The sequence below is a fragment of the Pocillopora damicornis genome, chromosome 10, assembly GCF_964200805.1.
Source record: "Pocillopora damicornis chromosome 10, jaPocDami1.2, whole genome shotgun sequence".
NCBI classification, from domain to species: Eukaryota; Metazoa; Cnidaria; class Anthozoa; order Scleractinia; family Pocilloporidae; genus Pocillopora; species Pocillopora damicornis.
Window position 1 is genome coordinate 2,364,093 of NC_142679.1, and position 23,870 is coordinate 2,387,962.

Genomic DNA, 23,870 nt, shown 5'->3' on the forward strand with positions numbered 1-23,870 from the left:
GGGGAGGGTACGGCAACACGTAGGCTACACATTAAGAAGCTTTTATGACCAGAAGCAATGTATAACAATGTACATCATTTATGGCCCCAAACGCATTTCTGTTTAGAGACAGTATGAGATCCTCAGCGTGTATCACTCTTGATCAATATTTAGTCTTCACTAGACAGCACACAAGCAGCAAAACATGTTGACAAATAAGTTTATTTGGGGAGGGCCTAGCAAGAACCAACCCAAAACACCATAGAGAAACAAAGGCACCTCCCAAACGAGTGAAACCTGTGATTAGAAGGGTCGACGCCGATGTTCCTCAAGTCCATTCTCAGTGCATCCCGCATACAGCTATAGCTCATCGGTTTGTCTGCAAGGACCTGCAGAAGCCTTTTCACTTGAAAATGATCTTGAAAATGAGGTTTCATGAGATCGGGGCAATGTGAAATGTTCCTTAGTACTTCTTGAGCAATTTAACAGGATACGCAAGGCTAGATAGCTCGGAAATCATCATTTCGTTGGTGATCGATCGATTGATCGAAATCATCATTTCGTTGGTGGCGTCGTGCTGGTCGCTCTTACTTTTATGCACTCGAAAAACCATGAGACCTTCTCTAAAAGAAATATTGCTATTCTTACTCTAAAAAGGCCATCAAACCTAAAAGAGGCAGTAAAACACAAAACATACCTAGAAACATTCCGTAAATCAACCGGGTTATCCAAATAAGAGTGGCTAACGATTTTTTTGGATTAAGTCGCAAGAAATAGGTTCCTTACGGTTGACAGTGGCAGTGCCAGGGATTCTCATGGATGCTAACCTGACAGCCTCGACTGCAGGGTTGTCAGTCGGGGAGGGGACACCGGCCATATCATGGGCCCATTTGATGGCGCAAAAGGCGGAGTCAATCATGCTATTAGACTGGGACTGTTCCATGACATGCTGTAAACATGAAGAACTACGTGAAAAGGGTCGGCGGAAAAACTATTTTCTAACAAACTTACGGATCGCAAACTCTTTTCTTTCTTAGTGAAAATGAAAGGGGATGAAGACAGACTGAAGAGAAGCACGCAAAACTGAAAATGGCTGAGAGATCCAGTTCCAAAATCCCAGGCAAATGAGAGAAACTTGCGATGCGCGGAAAAATCTCTATATGATGGTATCCTGACTTGGGATTGAATTTGAATCGGTGAAAGCCCTTGTCAAAAATCTGAATGGAGACGCTCAAAGTCCCCACATTTAAACTTCTGCTCAAAGACGAAATTGTTAACGTGTCTTAAGTCCAAAATTTACTATTGTTTGCTGGAACTACTCGCTACAGAAAGCGGGTTGATAATTTCAGGTACGCGAAACAACTCTTTAATCAGGTTGGCACGAAGCAGTTCGTAACAGCTAGGGACACAAATCACTGTTCGATGGCGCTTAAGTCTTGTAAGGCCTAACAAAAGGTGTAGGAATTTCAAAAAAAGGAATCTTGTAACCTTCGCTGTTGACACTCAGAATAGACTGTGAAACAATAAAAGAAAAAACCCATTTTCAATACAGTTTTTAAGCCTTCCTCGTGCTGTGGGCTGACTAGGAAAATCGGAAGAACAACATGAATCTGGGCTTTCTAGAATTAACCTCTCACCTTCTTCCAATTCGTTCTTTACTTTGCGTTGTCAGTCGTTTCAGTCAATTTAGGGTTGAACTTATACTAGTCTTCGTTGACTTTCCTTTGGAACTTGAGCTTCTTTATCTCTTTCAATTGCTGTTCCACCGAATCGTTAGCACGTTTTGACTCCCCAACGGCATTCTGTAAAATTGATGTAGACCACCGGTTTCCTGCCCATGATGCACCGGTATGGTACTCAGGCCGTGCAATGTCTCGGGCAAGCTCATTCGTTAGAAATAGCATTTATTGGTGGTTCAAATTGACAGATACTTTTAAATTTGAAAGCGGATAGTTCGCGCAAAATGACGGACAATTCTTGTAAATGTTGCGACGCTCTGCTTGACTTCTCTACCAATGTGTATCAAAAAGTGAGAGACCTGGAGGCTAAAGAAAAAGAGGAGTACGATAAGCTTCTTGGTGATATAAAGAAAATGGAAAAATGGGAAGATTTGGAGAAAGAAACCCGTGAGAAAGTCAATGAAACAGAGGAGTTTTTTGAACAGTTCCAAAACAATGAACCAGATGGGAGCCTATTAGAGTTGATCAAAGAAAGCGCCTCGAAGCTGAACAAGGCCTTTTCAGATTTATTAGAGAGGTTTGTAAAAAATCATAGCGGATTAATCTGCCATTGCTCTCACGCGAAGATGACATTCCCTTAAAGTTCGCATGCCTCGGCGGGTTGATAATTATTAAGTTCATTGTTTCACTGAATAGCAGACATGGAACAATCTTTATCCTTTTAGAGAAGGGTCTTTCCGTGCAAAGGCCTGCAGGAAACGTCACCGAGGTATTTTCGGTGAACGAATTGAATAAAAAGACAACAGCTTGCTAAGAATTTTGCACTTAAGACGTTCTTTGAAAGAGCTTATAACCAGTCATAGCTTTTATTCATATTAGAGATGACAATAGCACTCGTACATATGAAACCAATGAGCAAATGAAAGTCCGTTTTCCTGGATGACAACGAAAATGTATTCCTTCAACCGCTCAACTTTAGTCATTTAACTCAGCTCCACAGGTTCACAATATATGTTTGTATATATATTCAAAGAAAATGTTCTAAATTTAATGCAAAGAATAACACATTAACTCTCTAATTCAAGTGCTGACACAATTTAACCTGACAGGTATAGCAGGTACTGGACTCTATATAGCCATCAGGTACTGATTAATTATAAAGATGCCTGAAAATATTATTTGGTGAAGATGCTACTTTAGCTACGCCGCTAAGTTGAATTACAAAACATGGCAATGCAAACTGAAAATACTGAAAAAGCAAGGAAGTCAAATAATCTGGTAAACGAAAAATTCTCTGAGGCTGTATTTCAGCCATCTGGTGTTATCTACTTTTCAGCACATAAATCTTCACATTTGAAATTGCTAGCTCTGAGTTATCTTTTCCCTCTGTTATCCTTCTTCTGGTTTCATTCATCATACATCGACGTTTTCCAGATATGAAAAGCTGAAAGGTACAATGAAATGGATTCGTGCCAGAGTGGAAGACCGTCACAATTCCAGCAGGACAAGGAGAGAAAAAATTGTCACACACGCAGGTAAAGCTCTCCTGGCCGCCATTCTCCTTGGATTAATACTCGGCGGAGTTATAGGATGGGGCAGCCCGGATAGACTACCCACTGTTGTCTGGGTTTTAGTTGGAGGAGGGTCCGTACTCGTCATTGGAGGGCTCTGTTATACAATTTTGGTGGGTGTGGCTTGCCGGAATGTTAAACGATGGGAAAACCTACGAGGGAAGGTCCAAGAACTGCCAGTTACGGATGACCTTATTGAAGAAATTGGTACAAAGTATTCGACATTGTATCCTATCCCTAAAATATTTTTAAGTGACATCGAGGGAGACGAGACAAATCCTTCTGATGTAAAGAGGGTATCTAGAGATTTAATCAACCAACTTAAATCATATAACGAAATTAAGTGCAAATGATATGTCTTTGAAGCACGCTTCAAATATGCCTCGCTCCAGGGGCCATGTAGTCATTATTTATCACTTGTGGGGGATCAGGGAAAACGGGGGGGGAGGGTGGGGAGGGAGAGGAAGTCGTCATTAAGATAGTTTACAGAAGGACCTGTAAATTTTATTGTGATTCAAACAAGATCCTCGATAAATAATGACGAGTCCCCTAGAGAGGGGTTCGTTAAATTGTTACACCAAGTGTCAAGAACACACTAAGTTTCTATTAGAGATTTTCTGGGTTCGGTGTGATTGAGGGTCCACGTTGGAGAAAAGTATCAGAGGCCTCTGAAGTCTATGTCAGTAGTTTGTTTTCAGTCATTACGATGTCAGTAGTTTGTTTTGTTAAATGATAAAATTACAATTATAGTTAATCTACAATATCGTGAGGGTTTCCTTGTATTGGTGTCGGAAAAAAAAGAATGGAAATATTATATTATTCTAAGTCATTTAATTCAAATTATAAAAAGGGCAGGTTGATTACTTTGTACTCCTTCTTGGTGGTCTTATCTTAAAGGTTGAGTTTAGTCACGTTCTTCTGGTGAGTTTGGCCACGTTCTCCTAGTGAGTTTAATCACGTTTTCCTCGTTGTGATCGCGAGGTTGACATGGAACTCGTAATAAGCCATGTTCTTAAGTAAGTTAATTTGTTAGTCCAGGAAGAGTAAATCTCCCTGGTAATAAGTCGCGTTCGACACCTTCTTGTTCCCAGAGGTAATTTAGGGTGTAAACAGGTGATACCCCTCATGTTCCGCAACCAAAAGCAATTTGGGGCGGTACTTGTGAGCGCCTTTCTTCTTTAACTTTTTAAAGGTGATTTTCTCTTAAGATACCCTTTCAGGTATAAATAATATTCTGAGCCAAGGTTATTTGTAATTTTTATATTATCGATCTCGTTTCTGTTCTGGCCGATCTCAACCGTAAAGATATGAAAATTAAGGTAGAATTGGATTTTGTAACTGCGTAAACAACCCTAAGGTGCATACTATAATACGTAGTTAAGCGTCATTCGCTAGTTGAGATGGTACGATGACGACACAAGAAGATTGACGGCTTAGAAATGTCATCCGCAATGTCACCTTTATAAGCGTGTTAGAAGAATTTCTCTCTAACACTCGGTTGAACTTTCTTTATTACCCATTTCTTTGGACATAAGTCCACACTGTTCTGCCTTGCTATATTCTCTGATTGAAAGATGCTGTGCACCAGCTTATAAAGGTGACACCAAAGATGACACTTCTAAGCTGTCAATCTTCTTATATCGCGATCGCTCCGTTTCAGCCAGCGAATCACGTTAGAGTACGTACGACAGTTCCTGTATACTAAGTATGCACCTTCGAATTGTTTACGCAATCACAAGATCGTCTTCTACCTTAAATTTCTTAATTTTACGGTTAAGATCGGCCAGAACAAAGACAAGATTGATAATATAAAAATTATAGTTAACCTATGGGCAGAATTGAAATTACGCTTGAAAAGATAGTTTACGAGAAAATAGCCTTAGAAGATTGTTATATAACAACAGAGTAAACACAAAATTCGGAGAGGAAGGGGCGTACTTAAGGTACCGCCCCTGAGAAAACTACGTGTTATTCACATAAGTTATATAATTACAAATTCAGTGCGGAGATGAAAAAGCATTAGCTATTTACAATCATAGTCACCTTTTTTTAAAAAGAGGTGTTGAAGGTGTTAACTTAAAATTCAAGAAATATTCTGGAATCGTGAATTTGACTTTAGAATTTGACCCAAAAAAACCAGTCTGATAGTAATCAATAGTATAAGAAGCAGGAGTTTCCAGGAATTCCTGTGCGAGGTTAATTTTTACCAGAGAGATTTACAACTAGAAAATTGACATAATTAAAAAACATAGCTTATCGCAAAATAGAACAACTAATCATCGATCACCGTAGAAACGGAGCAACTGTTTTCGTACCAAATTCACAACCGCAATAAGAAAAAGGTGAAAGAAATTGTACTTAGATGAGATCGACAAAAGCAATAAGAAATAATCAACCTGTCTTGTTATAATTTTTGTATCGAATGGCTCAAAGTAATATAATATTTCCATTCTTTTTCCCAACACCCATATATGGAAACCCTTACAATATTTCAGATTAAATATAGTTCTATTTTTATCGTTTAACAAGCGGAGACTCTAGTTTTCCTTGTCAGGTGAAGCTAGTCCCTGTTGTATCAATTTGTGAAGAAAGTGAAAAAAAAAGAATTAACCTACCAAACGACGAGTGTTAGAAAATTTACCTCTAACAGTTTTCAGTCATTACGATTCTTAAAAAATAGGCCGTGATTGAAGAGTTATTAAAAATTTATCGACGTTGTCGTCACAAAATATCTCTTTAATTGTGCATCGCTAACAGACTCTAGTCTCGTACCCAGACCTTTCACGGCCAAGCCTTTGTCCTCTGGCCTCTAGATTTCAGTTACAGTTGCACGGTGCGATCTGAGCACGAGTTGATCGGACTTTTTTCAGGGTTTCTTTTCTCTTCAGTAAAGGGAACCTAGGAATTAACTGATAGTGTTACTACGTTCGTATTGGAGGGTCTCAATGGGGTGATAGCTTATACGGCTAACGGTTAAAATTTTGGCCTATTATTTACGGCAAATATTTGGTATTTTTCCAATGTGATCACCAGAAAACCTTTGGGTTCGCGAGAGCAGCTCCGGTTCACGGTCTGTTAGCACCGTTTGGGCCTATCAGCTTGAGATGATGACTGTTTCTCTCAATTTATTCTGTTCACATTTATTACACCAATCTATAAATACAATGGAATTGTAAATAAAAATGTTCCTAAAGCCCGTTTCGACAATGTTTCAATAATGCATTAACGTTAAAAAGTATTCAGGAGGTTCTTGTGCTGTGACCTTTTTCCCTTTTACTGCCATGCCGAGAGTGCAAAAAAACCGGTTTAAATAAACCGTACTTCCATTCATTGAGAACTGAGAGCGAAAACTGAATCGTCCTCGGCATCAAGACTATAGAGATGGGAAGTGCACGTGAAAATCGTGTTACTCTGTGGATACCTCCCAGTTTCACTCTCATCGTTTCATTTTCACACACATTCGCAACTTCGATGCTCATGACACGAGTTTGCTTTTTGGAAACGACAAGCCGCTTTAAATGCCTTATCGTGACCAATAAACACTTGGATGCGAGAGAGCGTGTACTACTTGTCATTCCGAAGTCTACAAAATGGCGGGCGCGAATCAGATCCTCGATGTCCGATCGCCTATGTTTATTTGAGTGATGCATTGCGCATGCGCAAAGATTGAGGTCCACGTTTTTGTCGACGCAGCCTTTATACCTGCTATAGAAACTAAGCCGCGTGTATTTGATGAAGGTGATGTTGTGTTCTCGAACGCTGGAGTGTTTTAGCTGAACTTCGAATCGTTCCTTCGATTCCACACCATAAGCTGGTTCAACAACTAAAACCAAGGTGGTGATGTAGTCTTTGCCAAGAAGTTCCTGTCTCGGTCGCTCAATGGATTTACCAACAAACATGGCGCATCGGCCAAATCCGTTTTTGCGCTTTGATTTATTTTCAGCAAATCCTTGCGAGTATTGCATTTGTATCATGTTATTAATTTGTCCAAGAGCAAACTCTGCCAGCCAAATGACCTCCATGGAATTTGGACTCAAAAACTTTCTCCAGCCTTCACACCGACACATGCCTTCGGGGGATATATCCTTTATATCTGCGCATGTGCGAGTCAGTGGAATTGGCTGTAGTAAGCCGCTGACCTTGTCCTGCGTACGTCCATCGTCTATCAAGGCTGCAATAGAGTTAAGTGTATGATGCAAATCTGCAAACGTTACTAAACGTTTCTGATTTAACTTGAGCGCATTCATACGATCCTTTCCAAGGCGCTGGGCAACTTTGTGAGGAATTATCATAAACATCATAGGGCTGTACACTTCTAAACTACCAGGTAAAGTCTCAATGGCGTAGTCTGACGTCTTCCCACCATGATCTGATATAAGAAGGGTCAAAGTATTATCACTCCGTGCCATTTCTTCGAGAAACTTGGACAAAATATTGTCGTCTGCTCGTATGCGTTTGCCAGAGGGTTCGTGTCCGGTGTTAAGATGCGTATAAACTAACGCCGGTGCTACTTCTGGTTTTCGATCAACCAGTGATATGAATCGTCTCACGTAGAAAAGGAGATACTCGCTTAGAGAACGTCCATCCCAACAATAGTTCCTTGTGGATTTTCCTCCAAAAGGATTTGAAGTCCCAAATTCCTTTAATATTTCACAGGATAGCAAAGTCATGGCTTTATTATCCACATATCGATCAGTGCTTTGTTTGAATTCCTCGAAAATGCTTTTAAACCCCTCCGTGAAAGGTTTTACCTTTTTCTTGTACTCAGGTGACAAAAAGCTTCCCCATTGATCATACCAGCAAAGGTCTTCGTGCATTAACGTTTGATAACCAAAGCGTTTGAATTTTTCGGTGAGAATGCTTATACCATTCACACGCTTCGGTACTTTTCTCCTACCTTTCAGTGATTTCCCAGCCATCATGAATTGAACGTTTGGAAGAGTGAACGCTGCATAACTCTGAACGAGCTCAAAATCAAGAACCGTTGCTTGAAAACTAGCATCTCTGTAAATATCTCGCAAGGACTGGACCGAACGCGGCATGGAGCGGTAAAAATGAGATCTTGAAACCGAGTCCTCGAGAATGATGTTCACATTTATTTTCTTTTTTGAGAGCGGAGCATTCTGAATTGCGTGTTTTAAAATCGGCGGAAAGATAAGTGCTTGTTTGACCATGTGCCCGTCAATTTTGCACTGTAACAGGCAAAAATTGAAACCTTGGACGGAATTTTGTACGACAATTGCAGGTAAATCTTGTTCCAGTTCGCCTATGCTGTGGAATTTAACCCAGTCCTCCTCTTTATCGACTACTCCAAATTCTGGATCAGAACAACCCAGAAGAATCGGCGAAGATTGGGAGCAAACATCCCTCCAACATGTGACTGACACTTTATCTTTTGGGCTGAAACGAAACTCGGTGAGGAAAGTACAGATCGGCCGACTTGCTTGCTTATCACACTGAACTGGTTCAGATGTTAAGTTGTATGCCCCGAAGTATTTAAAGGCTACATTGCAATCTTCATCTGTCCTCTTGTAAGGTACACAGCTTTTATTTCGAGGCGTGAATGTCAATTGTTTTGCTGGCACTAAGCCTTCATAGGAGCACGTATGAGAGTCCGATGAAGCCGACGAGGTCTGGGGCTGGTTTAAGGTCAGATCTGAGCGAGCTGTTAAGCTTTCTTCGTCAGACAAAGTGCGGAGTCTTTCCTCTAATTCAATAGCTCTGTGTTTACTGAGTGTTACTGCTGCCTCTGTCATATCGTGGGCTCCATTTATTAAAAGATGTGCAGGATATGTTTCCAGTTGCCCCATTTTATCTGCTATGAGAGACACGAAGCTAGTGTTAACAACCTTGGTCATCTCTTAGGCAATCTAAACTGATTGCTCGATGGCTCGAAGCGACCAAAAGTAGTTACTCTACTACACAGTTAGACATCCGCATTTCCCAGACCCCTCTAACAGTTAACAGTGTAAAGGCAGAATCCATAGCACTAAACGGGGACTCCATTCTTTTCATTTAGAGTCCATCAACAAAAATTTTTTTGAAAATAATAGTAATACACTAAAAATTAGCTCGAAATGAAGGCTTTTAGTTTCAAAGACGCTTGTACGCCTCGTGTGCCTTTTTGAAAAGAGGGTAATCAGATGAGGAACTGCTTTCCCTCACAGGCATCCTTTGTTAGGCGCTATGCCACCCGTAAAGAAGCCGACAGAAACCCAAAGACTACAAAGTTACCTACCACTGGCGGACAAATCATATCTCTGACGTAGATTTATAATCGACTCCAGTCCCCACCTAGGATTTTGGAAAAGAAATACCAATGATGCCGCTGCTAGACATAACAGAATGAAAAATCGCTGTTTCTGTGGGAAAGAAAAAAAAGTAGAATAATGAGCAAACCGCTACAAAAGACAAAAACAATCAAGACAACGTTTTATATTGAATACCTTCCAAACCGTTATATATCTTCTTCCCTTTTAGCCTTTACCTGAAGCCGCCTTGCTTAAGGAATGCTTCCTTATTCAGTGTAACTTATGGGCTGAGTAGACTTATCAAATTAACATGTGAGCGCTGTGGTGCTTTTACCGGCGAACGATGTTAGCAAACATGTATTCCTTTTGGCAAAAAACTGCGAATGCTAACACGTCAAAACAAAACAAGGTCTTCACCTAACCATTGCACACCGAGTGTATCACCTTGAACAAAGACATAAACTTGGAATAAAATCATGATGACTCAAGAGAAGAGATTTGTTTCTTCCGAATTTTTTATTTTGAAATTTTGGTGGTATATTTCATTCTAGGAAACTTTCATTCATATTCTCTCCTCTTGATAGCGTATTGCTATTCAGGCATCAATTGTCTGTAATAAACTAAAGACTAGTGTTTATAATTGATCCATTTACGTCTTAAATAGTTCTTACTATTGGTAGAAGGCTCCGCGTAAACAAACAATCCTTCATTTTCCCTCATTCAAGAAACGCCAAACAGAACTTGTACGCGATCAGCCATGTGATCGTGTAAATGGAAGGTTTCCACGAAGTCGTTGAAATCCAAAGCACGTGTTACCACGGCATTTAAAGGTTTTATCGTCTTTTCTTGTCACTTCAGAAGGCACGGTGACTCCACATACATATGTGAAAATATGTTTCAGTGTTCACTTGTCCAAGCTGCAAAGAAGACATAACTGGAGTTATTTATCGTTATTACACAGTGTAAGCAAATTATGACACTTAACAAAGATTAGGACTCCAATGAAAAAATCAGGTACCTTTAAACGCTATTTTCTCGCCGGCCGGCCGGCGAAAAGCGCGTGAGATTGATAACTTTAGCGTGTTGTAATTCGTGCAACGATCCTTTAATGATCTGTATCCCAGTGTTCTAGCAGTGAGGAATGAATCAAAGCTCCTGAGCAGAGCGACAAACTAACAGTGACATGGGTTGTAAAGCTCTATGAATAATCGCTTGATTCACAATGAACGGATGAATGAGTGCCACCTGTATCTGCTGTTTGGTGCTTTGGTGTGCCTTTGTCTTCGAATCTAATTGCCTGTTTTCCTTAATGTTTTCGAACTTGAATCGATTGCTGAGGAACTTGGATTTGTTTCAGTCCGAACGGGCATTGATTACCGATGGATTTTTACGATCGAATTGAACAAGATGAAATTCTCTTATGGCAAGGAAACGAATTTTCTCTAATGAACGTTTTCATCGCGCACTTTTTTTCATTCGAGCAGTTGTCGACTTTGAATGAATTCGTTAATTTTATTGAATTCGTTCCACTCAAAGACATGGACTTAATTAGCCGTTCCTCAAGGTTACTCATTCCAACAAATCAGAGATTGTGGTAAAAAATTCACCAAGTTTGTTTGAATCGATCGTAAGTCTTATTCTAGGCGACAAACAGTTCAGCCGGTCATCGCAAATCACGAACGAATTCACAGTGAAATTGATGAAATTTAAGCGTTGCACGTATTTAAGCGAAGCAAGAGATTAAAATATCCTGAACGAAAATACAAAACGTTAAGAGAAAAACCGCCTCGGGAGAGCTTTCGGAAAGATTTCGGAAGTCTCTCCGAAACCTTACCGGAGATGCAAATTGAAATGACCATCAATGTCTCTACAGACTAAACATGTAACACGTGGTTTTGCTCCAAGAAATCTGAAGTTTCATGACTCGCTCCGTCAATACACTTTCAGGCTTTCGAAAAACCGGAGCTCGTAAAAGTTCCGCTCCTTTCATAAATTACAGACATTTATAAGGAATAATAAGAGACTTCTGGGGCAACACGTAAAAAATAGCGTCTGAATTCGCATCAGGATGAATATTATAGCCACTTGGCTTCATTTCGCTTAAGGCCGAATTCCAAATGCATGATAAAAAAAACCATTCGATACCTTAAAGCTGAGTCATATTTGTGGAAAGTATAATTACAGTATTTAGCTCGCCTTTGCAGCCCAAACAATTATACTTTTCAATAATTCATTTTGATTCAATCATTATAGTTTCTTCTCTTTGCCTAACACTCTTTTGTTATTTTTCCAATTTGTGAAGTTGCACCTCTTTTGACGTATTTTCATATTTTTACGATAAAACATTGCGAAAAAAAGGCTTAAAACGTCATTATCATGTCAAGATCTGAAAATACTAAGCGTACATGAAAATATAGAAAGAATTCCTTAACGGTATGAATGCGGTGGCAAAGTGAAATAATGTTAAAATACTCGTGTCAAGAAGACGAACTTATTTAACTTCAGACATGATAGAATGATGAAGTATTCGCACTTGGCGCTACATGAAAAGTTTAGCACTATTCTGAATTGTTTATTTTAGAAGCTCTCTTAGTTAATTTGAATGAGACTCTTTAAACTCTCGAGATATTTCTTTTGGTTAGCGAATGGCTGACAATCGAAACCTCAGCTTTAGAAATACTTTACGGTGGCTAATTTACATCATCAAATCACTTTGGGTTTGGTTGCTTAGCAGTTTGTCGCAAAGAGATTTCTGCGCTTTATGAGCCGGTCTCAATGGGCGACGACTTTTATGGCTAACTTACGGCCAATGGTCAATATCTTTCCATTGCTGTCACCAAAAATGTTTTTTACGGTTAAATTTTTTCTACGACAAACGGTTAAAATTTACCAATTTTCATGCCTAACATTTACAATTATTGCCCGTTTTATGGCTTACAGTTGACCCCATTGAGTCCCTCCCTTGTGAATAAAAGTTTGACCCCATCCCTCTTAAAAAAATTCCTGGATCCACCGCAGCTCTCACAACAAAAGACCATAGGAAAAAAAACACAAACAAAACAAAACAAAACTATAATCAACAAAACTTCCTCAAAGGCTAGTTGTTTTTGTTATTGTTAAAACATAGCAGCTGCAAAAGAACTAGAACACATATATTAACTTGTCATGCGCACGTTTAAGACCTTTAAGGATGAGCCTTGGGTACGCCCTTTCTTCTTCGAATTTTCAGTTTATTCTGTTGTTATGTAACAGTCCTCGAAGGCTATTTTCTCTTAGGATATCTTTTACGTACGATTCTAATTCTGTTAATAAGTTCATCTTATCTTAAAATCTTGTCTTTGTTCTGCCCGACCTTGACCGTAAGAGCTTAAGGTAGAGAATGATTTTGTAAAGCGTAAATATCTCGAAGGTACATACTCAGCATGCAGGAACTGTTTCTCGTAACTTAACGTGATTCGCTAGCTAAGCGAGAAATGATGACGATGCATCAAGATTGACAACTTAGTAAGGATCACCTTCATAAACTGGTGACCAATGAGTCACTCTGATCTGAGCTAGTTCCCAAGGCAGTAAGTTATGTTAAAGAAAAAGGAATAAAAAAGAATCAACTTTACAGAAGAGTGTTGGAAAAATCTTCTAACAACTTCTCTCCTTCCAAGATAATATCCATTTAAGCAGAATCTCATGTTTTAACCGAACTTATCAGAAGAATTACTGCTCTTCCCTGAAGACCCAATATTTGTTTGAGAAGAACTGACGTCAGTTTCTGAGTCTTCTCATGAGAATTTTTTTCCTTCACCCAAGAATGAATATTCGTTTTTAAATTGATCGTTCTTCTCCAGAGATTAACTTTGCTTCTGTGAAGAATCACATTCAAAAGCATTCTTGCTCTTCTGAGGTCTCAGAATGTTCGGAATATTCTATTGAGAATGAAGAATCCTATGCCTTTAATAGATTTCGTTGAGTTGTTAATAAATTACACTGAAAATAATCTCGTTTCATTTGGTTTTATTTTTTAAAATACAATCAACATAACATAAAATTAACTTCCATATTCACAACAACATGATGTGTGCATAAAATAATCAATGCAGGACTAAACCAACATTTACAGTACCGAAAACATTCACATTCAACACATCTCATTCTTTGTATCTCGGTGAAATAGTATCATATCACTTTTAAATAATACCGCATTTTTTTGTTCTATAGGAAAGCCGTAAGAAATCCTGAGTCTTAAAATGCAAGCCGTTCTTGGTCGCCAAAAGGGGGGCAATGGTCCCAGGCGTTCCTTGCGTAAAGCGCGGAAACTGGGGATGAGAGTGAGACAACTTGTGTTATCAAGTGCTCGCTCTTCGTATACAACATAATGCTGTGTTCTGTGAAGACCGCTTTGCAAAGTTTCCCGTCTTATACGCTCATCTCACATGCCAACGCACACGCCGTTCGTGGTAGGCCCACACTAAATGACGTCAAGCGTTTTCGGAATGAGCCGAGGAGAGAGAGACGTCCCGATTTCTTTGAGGGAAGGGAACGGCTGTACACAAGCTAATAAATATTGTTTTTCACACGAGTAATTAAACTGACGGTTGGCACAAATAACTGTCAAAAAGTAGCACTGGAGTGATCGATAGCGAAAATTCCCCACCACAGGTCCCGGCTGTAGTTTCGTATAAATTTTACGAGTGGTGAATGCTCAGGTAAAACGCTCGACACGAAGCCGGAGTGAACGGTCCTCGAGCGTCTAGTTAACATACAATTCACATAAAATATAATTAACTTACATATTCACAACAACATGATGTATACATCACTGAGATTATCAATGAACAGCTATATCAACATTGACAATTTTTAATTTTTGTCTACATGTGTGATTCTTTGTGTATTAGTGACATATATAATTCCCAGATCATGCCCCATACCATTCAGTGATTGTTACAATCTGCAACAAAGCAGTTGTTGTTCTTACATCAACGAATTAATAGCATGCCAATTACAACCGCTAGTCCTTTCCTATGATCCTATGATCCCCTCTCTCACTGAGCAATCCGGTACTTTTCTGTTCAAAAACATAATTGAAAGGGGAAGTGGTATGCTTAATTAAGAATCATACAAATCGAGCTTTTGTTGCAAATTGAAGCCTTCAAGTACTGTACATTCTTCGGCCCCAATTAGTTGTAATTTATCTTAACGAAATCGCATCGAAAACAGGAATTAAACATAAGTTACTTTATTTGACGACAGAAACCAAAACTATTTACTGTATTTTGTCGCGTACAAAGGTTAGATGGCAGACAATAGACAAAGATGACCGCTGAACTGTGCACGTGAGGTTCTTAAGATTATCACGGGCTATCTGAATAAAAACGAGCTATCCCAACAACGCGGGTTTTTGGCCTGCGTCGTAGTATCTACTCCGACTTTGCAGGTTCGGATCGTGGAGCTTGATCTATACATTGGAGGGGTGACTTCACTTTTGTGGTTTTCGTTTTGTGGGCCGGAATTAGTAAGTATTATTGTGTTTTTCCGCTGAGTGAGTACCTGCCGGGAGGGAAAACTTTGTGGTTTTCTGCTTTCTCTTTTCTGGTTCCGTTCCCTTTCGTGGGATTTTCGCCCTTTTGGGCGTCGCCCGCGTTCGGGTTTTTTCCTTTTTCCTTTCTCTTGGCGTCATGGCCGCGGCAATGAGTCGGACCATTGACGTCAGGTGTCATTTACTCCCGTCGACTCTGAAAGGTTGGGATGTTGCGAAGCGACTAGTTGAGTTTTTCAGGGGGGAGGGTTATGGTGTTGTCTCTGCACAGCCATTCCCGTCTAAGATGTTTAGGGTTACCTTTAATAGGGAGAGCGTTAGCGCTAAGTCTGTTTTTGAGGATCTGGGTGCGATTACTCTGGATGGGGTGGTGTGTGAGGTTGTGTGCCCCCCTCCCCCCCCTCCCCAGCGGGTGGATGTCCTGGTTAGTTGGTTCCCATTTGAGAGGCCTGATGCAGAGATTTCAAACGCTCTGAAGAGATACGGTGATGTGAGGCCTGGTCGCTACCAGAGGTGGCCTGATTTGGAAGGTGTTTTTACCGGCACTCGGATATTTCCGATGGTCATTACTAAAGACATTCCGAGATTTTTGCATGTTGGAAAATTTCGGGTAAAAGTGTGGTATCGAGGCCAGCCTGTTAAATGCGACATTTGTCGCGAACCTGGCCATAAGGCAGCGGATTGTCCCTCTAGGGGCAAGTGTTTTACTTGTAAGGAAGAGGGGCACCGTTCAAGTGAGTGCCCCCGCCGTGTCGACGTTTCTGGCACGGAAGTTGCTTCCCAGTTCCCTCCCTGTGCGCAGGCTTCTGAGGGGGATGGTTCTGGTTGTCCTGTTGAGGACCTGCGGGATAATGAACTTGAGCTTGACCCTGACCTTGAGGGTCCGTTGTACTATAATGATAGTTATATGGATAATAGCCTTGCTGCTTTAAGCTGTGATAATGTAAATGACCAAGTAGAGCCGGCTCTTAATACAATTACTGATAGTGTAAGTGCTTGCAATAATTTAGATAATGGAAACGTTACTATAAATGCAGCAGTTCAAAACCCTAAGGGGGACTGTGCTGTTAATACTGTAAATGCTGCTGGTAAATTATCTAGTGCTTGTAATTCAGTAATGCCCGCTAGCAAAGCTTCTTACAGTTCTGTGGTGGCTACTGGGGAGGCTGCTCGTGTTGAGTCATCTGGCGAGGCCTCGTCTTCTGACGAGTCCTCGGTGGACTCGGATATGACTTGTGCTTCTAGCTCCCGGAAACGGGCTGCTTCTGAGGTTTCGTCAGATGAGGCCGGCATCTCCGATTCAGATTCTTCGGTGATTCCGCCTTCTCAGGCTTCTAAGACTGGCAAGAGGGCCGCTTTGAATGTTCCGGGCCCTTCTGGTTCCCATTTGCCTAGTGGGACCGCTGGTGCAGCATTGGTGGCTATTTCGCGTGGTCCTTCATCTGTCGTGAAGAAATGACTATGACCTGTCTCTTCCTTCTCATGGCGTTGTCTGTTCTCTCTCTGAACTGCAACGGAATTAGGGATCAGCCCAAGCGTGCTGGTCTCGTGCAGTGGTTGCGCTCCCTCCCTGTAAGTGTAGATATTGTCTGCCTTCAGGAAACGCATTGTTTGTCCTTGTCGGAGTGTTCTTTGTGGTTTCAGTCTTCCGGTTTTAGTTGTGCCCTTTCTTGTGGCTCTGTACATTCTTGTGGCTGTGTTGTTCTCTTTCGGCCTTCTCTGTCTTTGGTCAATTCTTGGAGTGACGACGTTGGCCGTTATCTCCAATGTGAGTTCGTGTTTTGTGGTAAATCTTTTCGTGTGTGTTGTATTTATGCGCCTAATCGCAACCCTGCACGTGACCAGTTTTTCGATGGTCTTCATGTGAAGGTGGATCCGTTGGTTCCCACCATCCTTTGCGGCGATTTCAACGCGGTTTTTGATCGGTCGGTTGACCGTTTCGGTTCGGACCCATCTGACTCGTCCCGTGAGAGTTTTTCTTCTCTCCGGGACCTTTTCGAGGCCTGTTGCACTGTTGACATTTGGAGGTATCTCCATCCTTCTTCTTCTAGCTTTTCTTGGACCAGGTGGGACGGCTCCCGTGCCTCCCGCATTGATCTCTGTGGTATTCCGTATGTGTGGGTTTCTTCTGTTCTCTCGTGTGATCTCCTTCCCTGTCCCTTCTCTGATCATTGTGGTCTCCTCACTGTTGTCTCAGTCCCGGATGTCGTCCCACCTGGCCCCGGTCTTTGGAAGCTTAATATTTCTATCCTGCAAGAGCAAGCGTACGTTCGTTTGATTTGCGACTTTTGGGCGTCATGGCGCTCCTCGGTCCTCCGTTTCCCTTCGCTGGCGGAATGGTGGGACGAGGGGAAGAGTCGCATTAAAGGGCTCTCGATTCGCTATTGTTGTTCAAGGTCAGCTGCTCGGTCCCGTAATCGGGATCTTCTTGTGCGGCTTGTGAACCATCTTAAGTCCAAGGTGGATGATGGTTCCATGTCTTGTCTCGGGCCTTATCATTCTGCACTCTCTGAACTGGCGGTCCTGGACTCTGAGGCTGCGAGGGGCGCTCAGGTTCGGGCAAGGGTTAGATGGGTCGAGGAGGGTGAGATTTCATCTTCTTATTTTTTCCGCCTTGAGAAGAAACGGTCTGCGGACCGTTGGATTTCTGCGCTGAGGGAGAGCGACGGCTCTATTGTTTCCTCTCCTGTTGATTTATGTCGTTCTTTGTCCTCGTTCTACCTTGATCTTTTTACTGCCTCCGACACAGACTCCTGTGCTCAGTCCGCCCTCCTGGGGAACCTGTCATCGTTTCTCCCCAGTGATCAGGCGGCTTTGTGTGAGGGTCATCTGTCGGCTGCGGAGGTTTCTTCTGCTCTCCTCGGTATGGCCAGGCACAGGGCCCCTGGGCTGGATGGTCTGCCGGTGGAATTTTACGTTAAGTTTTGGGATGTGCTCGGGCCGGATCTTATCTCCGTCTTAAACTCTTGTCTTGATTCGGGTTCCCTGGCTCTCTCTCAGCGCAGAGGCATAATCTCGTTGTCTTTCAAGAAGGGTGATCGCCTGGACCCTCGTAACTGGCGTCCGATTACCCTTCTCAATGTCGATTATAAGTTAGCTTCCCGCGCTATTGCTGGGCGGCTGCTCAAAGTAATTCATCTTATTGTCGCTAAGGACCAGACGTGTGGGGTTCCCGGGAGGTTTATTGGCGAGAATGTCGCGCTCCTTCGGGACGTTGCTGACTATGCCTCCTCCTCTGGCGCCTCGGTGGCCATTCTTTCCCTAGATCAGGAGAAGGCTTTTGACCGTGTTGACTGGTCTTTTATGCGGTCCACTCTGTGTACCATGGGCTTTGGCCCCTCTTTCATTTCTTGGGTTGATCTGTTTTACCGTCGGGTTCAGAGTGCGGTCAATGTTAACGGGTATTTGTCATCTTTCTTTAGCCTTTCTCGTGGTGTGCGGCAGGGTTGTCCCCTGTCGCCTTTGCTCTATGTCTTGGTCTCCGAGGTGCTGGCGGTCAACATTCGCTGTAACCCCCACATCTCTGGTCTCTGTCTCCCTGGGGCGTTTCCGCTGTCTCCTATCTCTCAGTATGCGGACGATACGTCTCTTATCTTAACATCTGATGATGCCATCGTTGCGGCTTTTGAGACGTATGCTCTTTTTGAGCAAGCTTCGGGTTCGAAGTTGAATCAGTCCAAATCTAAGGGGCTCTGGCTGGGTGGTTGGTGTGGTCGGGTGGATCCCCCGGTCGCTTTGGACTGGTCATCTTCTAAGCTCAAGGTCCTTGGGGTTTTCATCGGTGTGGGTGATTTGGAGGCTGATAATTGGCGCCCCAGGATTGATGCTGTGGAACGCGTACTCAACTCCTGGCGTTCTCGCTCTCTTTCATTTCGTGGCAAGGCCCTGGTTGTTAATGCTCTAGCCCTTTCCCGGGTTTGGTATGTGGCGTCTCTCGTTCACATGCCCCCTTGGGTCTTAAAGGAACTTTCCTCTCTTGCCTTCTCCTTTTTCTGGTCTGGTAAGCGTGATCTAGTCTCACGCTCTGTTGTTGTCCAACCCTCGTTGTTCGGTGGTTTTTCGGTGGTTGATGTCAAACTTAAGGTCTGGGCTCTTCTTGGTCAGTGGGTGAAGAGGTTCGCCTCCTCCTCTTCTGGCTGGGTTTCTTTCATGTCTTTTTGGTTTAACTTTCATTTTGGTGCTTCCCCTCTTGACGTTTTTTCTCGGCCGTATTCCTATGACCCCAGGGTCTTGCCACCTTTTTATAGGTCTCTTCTTCTCGCTTGGCGTGGTCTGGATGGGTCTTTTTCGGTGTCGCGTGATGCCCTTGTCTATGGCGCGTCTTCTGCTCATGTCTGTTCTCCCGTGTCGATCTCGAGTACCAAGGCCTGTTACCTGTTTCTTGTGTCCGAAAGTATGGTCTCTCCACATTGTGTAGAGAAGTTTGCTGGGGCCTATGGTGCTCTTGATTGGCCGGCCACTTGGCGTTCCCTTTTCTTTTTTGATCTGGATCGTCAGGTGATCGATCTGAGTTGGAAGATTGCCCATGGGGTTCTTTATACAGCGCAGCGTCTCGGGTCTTTCGGGTTGCCAGTTCCTCTCTCTTGCTTTTGTGGGGCTCCTGTGGAATCCCTGGAGCATCTTTTCTTTTTGTGTCCTTTGGCTCAGAGTGTTTTGTCTTGGCTTCAATCTTTGCTGTTTGCTTTTTCCCCTATGTGTCCGGTTATTTTGTGTAGGCATGTCCTTTTTGGTTTTAATTCTGATGAGCTGCGTGTTACGCCTCGTATTTTTGTGTATTTGCTGAACTTGGTGAAGTTTCTAATCTGGCATTCCCGGAACGACTTTAGGTTTCGTAGTATCCATCCTGGCGCTGCTGAGGTCATCATGAAGGTTAGAGTGCGTGCGAGGTTCAATATTCCACTCTTTTTTAAGCGCTTTAGGTCCTCTCGCCGCCGTCGGTATTTTCATAGACAGTGGGGTGCTCGTGGTGTCGTTGCGTCTGTTGTGGATGGCCGTTGTTTGGTTAATATCTAGTCTGTTTTTGTATAGTGTTGCATGGCCCTAATCTGGGCATTTCTGTTAGTATTGGTGTTCTCTTGTGCTGGGTCTCCTTCATTGGTGTACTGCACAGAGTTCTTTCGTTGCATGGCCCTAATCTGGGTTTTTTTTCTGTGTTTATGTTTGTTGGTGTTGTGCCCTTGTGGGGGTTTTGCGTGTTGTGTCCGTTTCGTTTCGTGTCTAAGTTGTTTGAGGGCGTGTGTCCTTCAGGAGTGTGTGTGTTCAATTTTTGCGAGGTGGGGTTCGATTCCCTAACGAAGTTGGTGTCTGGTGGCCCTCGGTTTTTGGTGGACCCAACCCTATGGCATTGCACTCCAGCCTAGGGTTGGACTAGGTCTGTTGATCGGCAGGCATTGCACTACCCTCACGGGAGCCTGGCCGTTCGCCTTAAACACAAAAAAAACAAAAGGACCTCAAGATAGTGTCAAAACATGCATTCTAATTCGCGTTGAAAGTGCAAGTGCTGTATGTCACGACATTATGTTGTTTGCAGCGACGTGCAAAACAGATTCGAATGAAAGAAATTTAAAGTCTCTTTTGGAACTGCTCAAGCCTCCAGATTAGTCTTTCGCTCGCAAAGTAAAATACTTTGGTGTTGTGAATTTTCACACGAAAATTAAATGCAAATTGTTGCGGCTTCGACATCATTTTTGCTTTCCCAGGGAATCGCTCATGTAGCTACTCCACCGCGCCGCTGTTGTGTCGCATAACTCAACAGACTTTATCACATAATCAGGTCTTTAATTATCAAAGTTACAGGCAAAAAAAGTTAACTTAATAAAACTTTGGTTATGAGAGATTCTGTTTCTTATCTTATGAATTATGAAATTTCGATTCTTTTTGTAAGATTTGCGATTGAACACTCTTTCCAGAAGAACTCTCTACCTATTGCCTGCCAAAAAAATTCTCGTTCTTTAGAAAAGAATTCCCGATTCTTGTGGTAAGAATTCCTGAAATGGGAATTCTTCTCAAGGTATTCAGATGTAATGCATTCTTACCAGAAGAATTCTCTTCTATTCATACTTGTTGCAAGAACTTCGATTGTCCTTGAAAGAATCGCAATAAAACGATTCTTTTGATGACAATTTTGGTTTGTAATAGGAGAAAATGTTATTAGGGGAATTAACAGTGATATGAATATCAGCTTGTTATTGCCTATACGCTCTGGTTACAAAAATACTGGTCATTGTTTTTGTTCATGCTATGTCTTACATGGCTAACACATCGGCTTGTTGTCACCAAATAAATAAGCAAAAGTAATTGAAACACCAGTGAAACCCAAATAAAAAACAGAAAACGAAATACCAAGACACTTATTTAAATGCCAACCGTTTACCTTGAGAAAAACTACGACAATTAACGCAGAACCTATGAGCAAAAAGGATGTGTAAATCAAAGCGACATCCTCTAAAACAACGTAATCTACATTAGCTACGATCGTTGTCTTCAGTAACCAAGGCACTCCAAGGCACAACAATATGTCGAATACGTTACTGCCGACTACATGGGACACTGCCATATCCCCTTCCCCTTGCCTTGCTACAATTAAGCTCGAAATAGCTTCGGGGATGCTGGTCATCGCTGCCAGTAACGTGAAACTCATCACGACATCTGGAATTTCAAGAGTGAAGCCAATGATTACCACCATCCAAACCAATTCGTAGGTGAAAATAGCAACCCACAGCACTGACATAATGAACGAAAACAAATACCAATTTTCCCATCGCTCCTTGCGGCAGTCAGGAATTGTCACGTAAAGTAAGCATGTGATTGGTAATGAAACCAACCACATAGTTTTATAAAAGAATCCTTGTGGCAATGAGAATGGTGAATCGTCAAACTGGTCAGTGATTTCAACTTGTTCCTCTTCTTTCTCTCCTTTTTCGGATCTCGAGAGGTTGGCCATTTGTGTGCTGTTTACGTAGTCGTTTTCTAAAAGGAGGCTTTTCTCATCACTACCATTTTCAATGTCGGTCTCAACCCATTCTTCGCTTCCTGTGAACTCGTTAAAGCAACGTCGAAAGGTTGAGTTGAAGTAAATAATAAGCACATACAGCAAGTACATAATCACCAGCGCCAATGCTTCATACCAGTAAACCTTTTTGTCCCAAATAACAACCATCAATGCCATTACACTCAAAAGGAAAGCAAAGCTGTCTCGCAACAGAGGCCACGATCTCAAAGGCAATACAGAGCCAGCAAACAAACCACAAATTCCTACTATAAATAAAACATTGAACTGCAGACTTCCTAGTATGGCTCCGGGGCCAATTTCGCCATCTGTAATTAAAACTGCGATCAGTGCGGTGAACAGTTCGGGGGAAGAGGTCCCTATAGACATGAGAGTTGCACCGGCTACGTCAGAACTCATATGAAGCTTGTTTGTGATTTTTTGTAGAGAAGGAACAAAGTATACGTTACAGACCAGCGATAATGCGATCGTCATGTAAATGACCATGAGAAAATGGATAGCAACTCCCCCCTGACTTTGTCGCTGGTGTTGAGTCATGAAATCGCTTGGGAAGTCATCTATAGACGGCCTTACGCATGGCGATGATCGAGTTAAATTCATCATGTTCAGCAACGCTAGTTGGACCGACATTGCGATGTGACCAGCTCCGTCTTAAAATAACTTTATTGTTTATCACACCGAGAATAAAACTCCACGGACCTATAGCCATGGGATACTCAGCTGATTAACGTGATGTTCAAAACAAATGAGTCCTGACGTGAAGGTCGAGCATGCTCCATCACAAGCAGCCCAGGCCCCAGCTGTAAGATGATCATGACAGTTGAACTCCGATAACTGGAACCCTCAGTAACTCGAATTCCCTACGAATTCTAAGCAAAACTGGTTTCCCTTGGATTTGCCTTAAATATTTACTGTAATTTTAACCCCTATCGCTCGAAACCCCGATAACTCGAAGCGACCTTTACTTCCCTTCAGGCATTTTTCTTTGTAAATTTACCCTCGATAACTCAAAGTCGATTTTCACTTTTGCGGTCTAATGAGCCATGACATTTTGCACCGGAAGATTAAAATTAATCACATACATATATCATGACAAATTGAACTTTGTCGGTATCATTTATCGTTTTTATGCTCTTATATTGCCTGAAATCTTACAATAAAACGTGAATAAGCATAAAACCTCTTTAATCAAGTGTTTCTGGTCTTTTTGTCCAAAATTCCTGTTGCTCGAAACCCCGATAACTCGAAGTAATTTCCCTCGGCAGTTGGCTGGGACGAATTTCGCCTTGGGTTCATCCCGGTTGGAAAAACCGAGATCTCGGTAACCGAGCCAGACCGCTCTCTCATATGAACACATCGAAAATTTTACAAAGGATTTAGAGGTAAGGCGAGATATCGGAAACCGGGCCAGCCCGGTCAACCGGGCTCATATTAAGAGGCCCTCATTCAAAACATTGCCATACGACACGAGTACACAGACACACTCGCCCTCACACACAAGGAATTCACGTGCTCATGATTCCTCCGGGCCGTTGTAACAACTTAGCATTATTACTAATATCATTAAAAAAATTTTTACAATATTAAAAACACAATGCTAAAACTCTAAGAAATTACTTCTAATTCCGAAATACTACTTTTACACTGTGGTCAATAATGCCATACTTACATAAATTGCCATAGTAATTTTTAACCTCACAGGTTCAGTACATTGGATTACAAAATATAATTCACTCCGTCTTCTGAACATGCATAAACATTTTCGTGTAGCCTAAATTTTATCAGGCCGACTTACGAGTGGGAATACGTTTGCTTTACATTTTCTTAGTTTATAGATAATTGTCAGGA

At 42.0% G+C, this 23,870-nt stretch overlaps 2 protein-coding genes and 1 pseudogene across 4 annotated transcripts; 1 reads left to right on the top strand and 2 right to left on the bottom strand.

Moving 5' to 3' along the window:
- The first annotated feature begins 1,887 nt into the window (after positions 1-1,887).
- LOC113680896 (uncharacterized) lies at positions 1,888-5,033 on the top strand. The gene is made up of 2 exons (XM_027197949.2): positions 1,888-2,235; positions 3,093-5,033. Exons 1-2 carry the CDS (start codon positions 1,943-1,945, stop codon positions 3,580-3,582), a joined length of 783 nt encoding a protein of 260 aa, XP_027053750.2. The 5' UTR covers positions 1,888-1,942; the 3' UTR covers positions 3,583-5,033.
- A 1,320-nt stretch (positions 5,034-6,353) lies between these two features.
- LOC113680894 (uncharacterized) lies at positions 6,354-10,711 on the bottom strand. 2 transcript variants are annotated; one of them, XM_089183627.1, is made up of 4 exons: positions 10,499-10,711; positions 10,152-10,397; positions 9,468-9,591; positions 6,354-9,044 (listed from the first exon to the last, which is right to left on the bottom strand). In XM_089183627.1, exons 2-4 carry the CDS (start codon positions 10,188-10,190, stop codon positions 6,469-6,471), a joined length of 2,739 nt encoding a protein of 912 aa, XP_089039753.1. In that variant the 5' UTR covers positions 10,191-10,397; positions 10,499-10,711; the 3' UTR covers positions 6,354-6,468. The 2 variants fall into 2 exon arrangements, with proteins under 2 accessions (XP_089039753.1, XP_027053739.2); XM_027197938.2 differs by having other exon boundaries at positions 6,354-9,047.
- Positions 10,712-20,770: 10,059 nt separating this feature from the next.
- LOC113680899 (sodium/potassium/calcium exchanger 3 pseudogene) lies at positions 20,771-22,676 on the bottom strand (annotated as a pseudogene). Its single transcript, XR_016180073.1, has one exon. The product of XR_016180073.1 is annotated as a sodium/potassium/calcium exchanger 3 pseudogene (transcript).
- Between the last annotated feature and the right edge of the window lie 1,194 nt (positions 22,677-23,870).